This window comes from Echinococcus granulosus (assembly GCF_000524195.1).
Source record: "Echinococcus granulosus chromosome Unknown EG_S00122, whole genome shotgun sequence".
Lineage (NCBI taxonomy): Eukaryota > Metazoa > Platyhelminthes > Cestoda > Cyclophyllidea > Taeniidae > Echinococcus > Echinococcus granulosus.
The window spans coordinates 2,665-11,442 of record NW_020170502.1 but is presented as its reverse complement, the minus strand read 5'-3'; the positions used below and the strand labels follow the sequence as shown (position 1 = coordinate 11,442).

At 41.2% G+C, this 8,778-nt stretch overlaps 1 protein-coding gene across 1 annotated transcript in view; it reads left to right on the top strand. All coding sequences in view use genetic code 11, as the record gives it.

Moving 5' to 3' along the window:
* Nucleotides 1-1,874: 1,874 nt before the first annotated feature.
* The window catches only part of EGR_08866 (hypothetical protein), a gene marked incomplete at both ends in the record, with an annotated part of 8,736 nt that continues 1,832 nt past the window's right edge, over nucleotides 1,875-8,778 (top strand). The window contains 5 exons of the mRNA XM_024498115.1: nucleotides 1,875-1,952; nucleotides 3,631-3,978; nucleotides 5,336-5,764; nucleotides 6,502-6,638; nucleotides 6,724-6,835. Coding sequence (XP_024347447.1) covers nucleotides 1,875-1,952; nucleotides 3,631-3,978; nucleotides 5,336-5,764; nucleotides 6,502-6,638; nucleotides 6,724-6,835 — 1,104 coding nt within the window. The remainder of the gene's footprint in view (nucleotides 1,953-3,630; nucleotides 3,979-5,335; nucleotides 5,765-6,501; nucleotides 6,639-6,723; nucleotides 6,836-8,778) is intronic.

Sequence of the window (8,778 nt, the reverse complement as noted above, 5' to 3'; positions counted from 1 at the left end):
GTAAATAGGGAGTTTTATTGCGGGAGTTCTTCGAATTTAATGTTTTGATTTTTGCTACTGGCTCAGTTCACCGGCTTACTAATTACTGCAACATCAGGGTCAACAGATGCAGGATAAGGCATGATGTAGTTAAAATAACCCAATGTATTACGTTATACCTTTTGCAAATTACACTCAACAAAATTTCAGTTCTGCCAATTAAAGCGCGCCTTCTGTCCGTGGGATGGGACAAATCCTCAGATGAGTACTGATGTCCTGAAACGATCTTTACAAGGTTGAGACAGGAATAAAAGCATCCATAACATAACAGGGAATAGAAATTTAAAAAGGCGGTGTTAATTCCAAAAATTCGGGTTGAATTTTTACCACGTTACTTGCCTGAGGCAAACGCGCCCTAGCACTCCCTAAAAGGTTTCATTGCTTTTGTGTGCACGTGTTTCACATATTTGAGGTGAAATTGAAAGTAAAAAAAGAAACAGCGGTAAAGAGTATTTGGCGGATTTTGCTGTTAAAGGGTCCATCACCCCGCTGGCATAAAACCTCCAATGGAGAAAGACTGAAGACGAAAGTGAAGGTCATTACTTCCTGTTTGTCTTTGCTTTTACTCTCGTTCTACAAAGCATATTAGGATGTTCTTTTAGTTTCTGAATACGTGTAACCTTATCTTAACCATTTGCTTAATCTGACACATTTGCAAACCTTAGTACCTCTGATGTCCATGCCTCTATTAATGGTGGTATCGCCACCCTTTACAACTTGTGAATGTCCACAAGAGTAAGTCGGGTGGCACCAACTGGCTCGACACTACGTTTTTCCAGTAAGTGGCTGTTCCCACTCAGTCATTTGTGCATCAAATTTGGCAAATTTTTAAGTGAGTGATCCATGAACGCCTTTGTAACGTACCTCAAGCATTGAAAATCCAATTGCTTTATTAACAGTCACTGATTTGAATGAATTTTATGCTTTTCGCGAAAACAAAATTACTGATTTGACTAAATGCTGGACCGGTAAAATGAAGTTATCATTATGCATCCAAACTGCTCACAGTCCCTACTTTATATATCCCTTGCTTGTAGGATGTTAGCTAAGATTTTAAAGGATCGAAACTTCTAAACATTCAAGGAGTTTTAAAACCTTTTAGAATGGCTATTTAATAGTGGATTACACCTATTTATGCATCACGTTTAGTGCGAGTAAATTAATGGATGAAGTTTTTAAGCGTTGCTGGAGAGAAATACGAAGATTAGTGCTTCAACTCACCTGTATGTGGCTCTTCTAAGACTCAGTAAAATATTCGTTTTTACTGATATTGATGTTGGGACCTTATCGCCACATTCTCGCTGCCTTGAGGACTGCCCCCAACAGATCTCTAGCGCCTTGACCGAGCTGTGCCACCTCTGGGGGCGGGTCTCAACATCAGATCGCTCAACCACATGCTACGGAGCCTCCACTCATATCGAGACGCCAAGCTTTTTATATTCCACTCTCGTCATTGTGAAATAGTCATCATTTTTTGTATCTGCCATTTCAATAACTGCTGGTGGAACAGGATTAGAAATGCCAGTGGGTGGATGGTAGGAAAAGGAAATGTGAATGCTACCAGCTTTTTCGGTAGACTTAGTGTTGATGAGGATTAGAGGCTGTTGAGGCAAAGCAATTCGGCGTCTATCTTCTGCAAACAGTGAGATAACTAAAGGACAAATGGAAGAAATTGGGGGATGGACAAATATTCGGGTAAATGTAGTAAGGGGGTAAACACACTAGACGTGTCTGTGCAGGGGTATAGCAAGTCACACATGTTTGGGGCCCCGGACAATTAGTACCGCGCAGGATGAATGCGTGGATAGGTCAATTTAGTTCTGGGTAGCCATGTGATGGGATGTAGGCCGTGTCGAATAACCCTGAGACAAACGAATGACAGGCATCCAAGTCAAGGGTACCACTTTGGTAATGTATGCCACCACTGGATTTGTTTGATCATTGCCAGTAAATAGATGTACACACCACTAAAAATCTTGGCCAAAAAGAGCTAGATAATGTGTCTAGGAACCTGATGATTTTAGTACCTGAGTAAAGGTATCAACCGGTTTGGTTTCAGTTGTATGCGTATTTCGTGGCTTCGCATTATTGAATATAGTATCCAGATGTATATCTGACTGGAAACCCTATGTTAGTGTTATTTCAGTTGATGTATTTAAAAAAATAAGCAATCGCCGAAAATCCCAAATTACACCAAAAGATTCTTTTGAAAACGTATGATTTTCCAAACATTCATTCGGCTAAACGACCAACTTTTTTAACCTAACTTTCCAGAAATAATGGATTTGTAAATGCACGCTGCATCTCAATACATAATGTCGCGTATGAACTACTAAACAAATGCATCTGTTTTTTAGGTATAATGATAACGTTGTTAGGAAATCTTTAAAGAAACTAAGTGCTGATTTGCTGTTGATGAAAGTCTGATAGTTTACTGCCGTACTTACTGCAATATCAATGAAATAAATTAAAGGCTTTCATCGTCATTAGATTAGTGCTTCTTGAATTTTTACGCATAGCCATTATACTTTGTGCATATGCAACATAAAATATTGAACTTTTTAGCTGCTTCTTCTAAAATTGAGTTGGAAGTCGTACATTCAATCAATCAAAATGAACTTTGCCAAATAATGTGCACACATTTTTGTGCTTTCGTCAAGACCCCAGCAATAAGTAATTGCCAATTTTCGTTTAAAAAAAATTATTTTTTTTGACCTCAATTTATTGCTTTTTTTTCTTGTGTTTTTATTTATTCGGTTGTTTATCTGAGGTGGCCTTCGTACACATTTTTGGATGCTAATGAATGGTATTTTCGTCTGAGTTATGGATGTAAGTCTCCTCATTGCGTGTGTTTTCACGCTATAGCCTCAATTACTAAAAAATCGTTTTTTGCTCGCCTTTTTTCTTGTTTACACCCCCTTTCTCATCCGTTAGCTAAAAACATTAGTTTAACAGATAAATATTTCACTTTTGCGACCCTAGGCCTATTCTGGGCCTTTTTAATTATGTTTCGCACCGGGTATTACTTTTCACATATTTATGCTTGATTTGACATAGAATAGATTATTCTAGGACGCAGTGCCTTCTGTGTCTATTTGTTACTATTACAATTTTCAGTAAAATGCCTTGACATTATTTTCATCCGTGTTCTTTGGGCTCATTAGGTATTTCTTTTTTGAAATTTACCCTTTTTAATTTTTTTGAGTCATTTTGGCTTACTATCACCTTTAGCGGAGTGGTGCAGATTCGCCACGGCATTGCAGAATTCGGGTTGCATGATTTTTAAACGGGGTGGAGGTCCCAACCCGTTAAGTTTAAGCATTCGCTGTTGCACTGCATGCTAATTTGCAACACTCCTACACACATGCTGTTTGTCTTTATCCAAGTGCATTGAAACTAATTACTTGAAAGGCTGGAATATGTATTGCTAGCGAAACTGGAATGGAGGTTGCTTATTCGTATTGTGATTTCAATGCTGGTAATGATGGTCGGGGTACATTAAACCTTCTGTGTAATTTTTGATGGTGTGGGGAACTTGAATTTTACACAGAGTGGAATAAATGCCTCTTCATTGCTACCTTCTCTCTTTAGATGCCCTATCGGACCTTTGCCACTCGTAGTTCGCGATCAAGCGAGCGGTTTGAGCAATTGGGTCGTGGCAACCGGGGGAGTGGAGGAAAGGGCGACTCCTCCGCCAAAACCACCGCTCCCACACGAAAACGTGTCAACGTCGTTACCTTTCGACCCTCTCCCTCCCCCGTTGACGAAGTTGGAAAGGGAAGCACTCAAATTTCCCCTTTAGAACTCTCCCGTAGTACGACTACCCTCGCCCCCATTTCATCCTCATCGAAATCTACCAGTGTGCCCAGTCGAGAATTTCGTGCCGTCGCGATGAAGATCCCTGACTCGGCGCCTATGATTTCACCGAAATTCAGGCGGGTAGGCTCATCCATTCCTTACTTTTGCTACATAGTGATCTTGAAAGAATCATTCTTCATTCTGCTTTGTCCTCGCACTCTTAGAAATATACATCGGTGTCTGCAGGACTTTATGGTCCCTCGAACGAGCGGGTTTAAAGTGAAGTGTTTGTGATTGTAGACGAGTAGCTTCCATAACTTCATAGTAGCTGTCGAATAAAATTGATTTCTATTAAGTGTGGTTTTCTGCATTGTTACTGGCTAAAATAGATTTATTTGTTGAAGTAGCGAATTCATAAATCAGGTCCACCTGTTGTCTACCTTGTGAGTTGATTTTTTGCTTAGATCATTGTCACTGCCTCTCAATTTCCAATGACTTGAGTCAATTCTAGCTAACTAATGTTCTGCACATTTCCATCGGCTGAAAGGGTTGGAATTTCTATGCTAATCAATTTGAAAGCTCCAAATGACGTTAACGTAGAGTTGCTTCATAGTTCATATTGGCTGATTTCATTTAAGACTTTGTCACTCAAAGTGCCTTATGCACACGGCTTCGATGGCAGGACATGAAACTACCTCACTTGTCGGAATTTGAAATTTTCATTAGTATTTTAGTAGATTTGGGTTTCTCCAACTACCTGCCAAGTCTCAAATTCTAGAGGGGTCAGCTTCTAAGTGTAGTCATTAATCGTATGGATGTTTTGTATCCTAATGTGCTTTAGAAGCGGCAAATTTCTACAATGACATGACTGGCGCTGCATAGAATTGTCTCATTTATAACTGATATGATGGCGAGATTTTATACTGGCGAAAATCCTCTTAATATCTCATTTAGAATATTTTTAGTTGGCTTAATTCTGATTGACGCTTTTCTTCCCATTCTCATTGGTTGAGAAGGAAGGGAATGTTGAGTAAGGTGAGATTTCATCAAGGATCTCTTCATTCAGGTGAAATATGCTGGTTCACAATGGCGTTTTGCACAGTCTGCGGAGGATTACGTGAGTTTGTTACGTCTGCATGCCTCGTTACCTCATTCTCCGGGTGCTAAGTGCGCATTCGATGTGCTTTTTGCTGTCGTGTTCAAAGTATTCAGTAACGATTTGCCAAACTCTGATTGATGGTCTCATTACCCCTCGATTTGAACCGTGATGGCATATCTTTTGGCATGGAATGTCTGATTTTCTCTAGTCATTACCTTCGATTTCGCTCGTAGTTTCCGAGTGGCACCACTTTACGGGAATTGCTAACGAAAAAGTCAACAAATTCAGACACTACTGAATCCAGAAGGCCTTGTGATTGGCAGAATTTCGCATCTTACCTGCAACTCTTTCCACCAATATTTGTTTAAACTATAATATTTGATATATTGTCATTTGTAGCGGGCCAATCACCGAAGCGGACCGTCTAAATCCTGCCTCCAACAGCCTTTAGCTACCACCAATCAGCGTTCAAGGCTCGCCCCAAACCAATCACTAGCGAAAATTACGCCGCCGTCACCCTTAACTAGTGAGAAATCAGAGGCTGATCCATACGCCTGGGTGGAGGAGGATGAGGAAAAACCAGAGCCAGAACCAAAGTCGTCGGTGTTCGCGTTTAGGGAGGAGGATGAAGAGGATGATGGGATCAAGCCCTGGTTCTGGCCGGCATCCAGAGACGCTGTCAAGCCAACACCAACAACACATCCTCATCCGTCGCATCCACCTTCGACCGATAGAAAAGTAGGTGCAAAAGGCGCTCCTCCTCCATTGACCAACGGTACTGGTGTGGAGGCTAAAACCAAAAATAATGCTGCTATGGATAAAAGTGATGTGAGTTATCTCTTGATGTAGATTGAAGATCTTTCGGCTGACGCAACTCCCGATTCTTGTAACATGGTGTGATTTGGGACGGTTTTGCCTTAATCACTAAATCAAATCAAAGATAGCATGTGGTAAAAGACGGAGTTTTGAATATTACTCTTCCTAACAGTTGATTTAATGCAGTAGATTATTCATCTTGAGCCGATTAGTGGTTTTTTCTTGGCTTAGTATGGTCCAGGTATGCACATAATAATTTTGTATCAATTTAATTTAATATTTTATTACCCCCTTCCTCCATTGACACGCAAGTCGGTCATCTAGCCTAACTAGGATCAGAAAAAAAGTTATTCTTCTTGTGTTGGGGTCCCCATCTGATCTACAACAATTCCTCCAAGTATATTCGCATTAAAACAATGTTTAAATTCTGGGCGGATGCTTCGAAAAGCTAGTAGCCTTTTGGAATATCTTATCAATTTCGTTCTCAAGAGGTATTTCAGTCCATTATTGGCCAATTCAACATTAACAATCGCGGATTTTTCTACCCTAAGTATTTTAAACATTTGAAATGGCTTTACAAATCACTATAGCTGCCAATACACATTTTCGTACATGCTTCCAGATGGATAGATGCATCCACTTCCTTCTAACACGACTGATTTTGAATTATCTTCGCCTTTGGACATTAGTACTACCTATCATTTGTGCTTGCATAGATAAGTATTCTGCCCTGCCTTTCTCCCTTTCAGTTGTACGCAGCTGGCGATAAGGTGAAGACCTCCCTCGATAGTCAGGAGCGCAGCAGTGTCCAACATGCCCTGGACGACATGAACTACCTCATTGACGGTCTTAGCGATGCCAACACCACTGACGCCCGGTGCCTCAGGTAGCCTACTTTTAAGTCATTTAAGCGGCTTCACCCTCCTCTTCGGTTGTCTATTTAGGTGTTTTTCATTTTCGTTTGCATTTAGTATTCTCTCCTTGGCCAACCAATGCCTCACTCCAACCACGCGAGATCTCGTCCACGCCTATGGACTGCTTAAGCAAATTTGTGCCAACCTTCATGACGCTCACACGGACTATGTAAGTTGTTTGTCTAATTCATTTGTTAAATTGCTGGCTTGCAAGAAGGCGTTCAGTCATTTGGTGCCATTGTTTGTGCGAACGAGTGATTGGTCTCTTACCTAGGTAGGTGACTGTTTGTGCTCCACTTTCCTAATTCAATCTGTTCTCGACTGTTTTCTCTTGGATCGTTTCCATGCCGCGAATGGCTCGACCGTGTTTTCCTCATCTTCCTGTTCCATTGTGAGTCTCGCACATGCAGATGTCCTCCTCCTGCAAGATCGGTGTTTTTTGAAAAGGGTCCATAGAGTTATTGCTGATACCGTAATGAGGCCTTACCTCTCGGTCGACCGGTAGTAGAGCTCTGTCCTCCCATCGTGGAGGTTGACCTATGGCAAACTTAAACAGCTCGTGCAGTTAAATATCATTCTGCCTTGAAAAGGATCAAATGACGATTCTCTATTACGGCACAAAGGCTCCTTATTTCACTAGTTGGGGCGACTTTTGAATTTGGGTGAGTTCCCTGAATATCAACCCTCCCCTCTTTTAGGCGAAATATTTAGAGAAAGACTAAACGGTATTATAAAGCAGGCGCAACTCATATGCTAGTTCCTGCTCCGTAGAGGTATTTAGCTAAACGCAGATCGACCTCATAAAGTTGTATATCAGGGCTTCGCTCTCTTTTCATTCCCCCACCATTTCACTTTGCTTCGGTTTTTAATGCGGTTTAGCCCCGTATCTGAGCTATTTTCAGTTTGCCACAACATAAAGGCTTATTGCTGTAGGAATTATTTTATTTTGTAGATACTTTTGAGTCCTTTGAACGTAGTAGCCTCTTTGAGAGGCTTCGCCGATGCAGTTGTCTATCGTAGACACTTCACTGATTCCCTAATATTGCAGATCTTTTTAAATCAAGCAGTCAGATCGGGTAGAAGAAGGTAGGTATTCGTAAAACTCTGATATCTGGGTCTTCAAAGCCTCTATCGAAACGATTGAATAAGTGTTTTTTCTCAAACTGGATCATCATTTCTACAATTTGAAATTGACGATAATGCTGGTGGGTATTTCTTGTCCTTTCACGTGGATGACATAAATATAACCTTGCTTGCGTGATTCCTCTGCCATTAAAATTCCTCCTTCGTTCGAAAAGCGTCGGAAGTAACAGGAAGTACTGTTTCTTTCGTTGCCGGTTTATTCCAAGTGAAATGCCGAGGTATTGCTTCCACCATGGACTTTAGCTTCTATCTGCCCTGTGGAAGAAAAGACGTCGGAGGTGGATAGAAATAATGAATTTAAGTTAGAGGTAGTTAACATCTAGTTTCTCCCCATTTCACTTGGATTCTGGAAAACACTTCTCATTAATCAAATTGAAAGTGGTCAATTTTTCCCCACCTACGCAGCTGGGATAGTTCATGGGTCTGATTTGCTCCTGAAGCGCAAAGATCCGTCAGCGCACAAAGAACATGATAAGAAAGTTGAGTTCCTCCTCAAAATCTTCTAATGCCCAATCACCTTTTAGTGAGCTAGTGGTGGACAACATGCATTCTTTCCAGCCGATCGGCCATTGCTTATATCTTGAACACGCCTAACAGCAACGCCAGTAACTGGCAATGACGTCTATTCCATGAACTTATGCGCAGAAGATGTCACCGTCGCTGCTTTTAAAGTGTCCGTTCTTTGGGTTTGGAAGAGGCTATTCAGGCGACTCTTATTGATACACTAAATGCATCAAAACGTTGATGCGTTATAGAAAGAGGAAATTGTAAATTAAATGAGATTTATTTTACCCTTCAGGCCCCTAAGGCGGGCGGATAGATGCTGAAAGCCTCCGCAAAATTTGCACGTGTTTCGCACGACTCCACGCAGTTCAGATTGTGAATAACCCACGCCCTGACCTTGCAAACTTCTTTTGCGTGGACCAAAGCTAGAGCAAGCTCGTGATGGTAGACGCATACACTCACCTC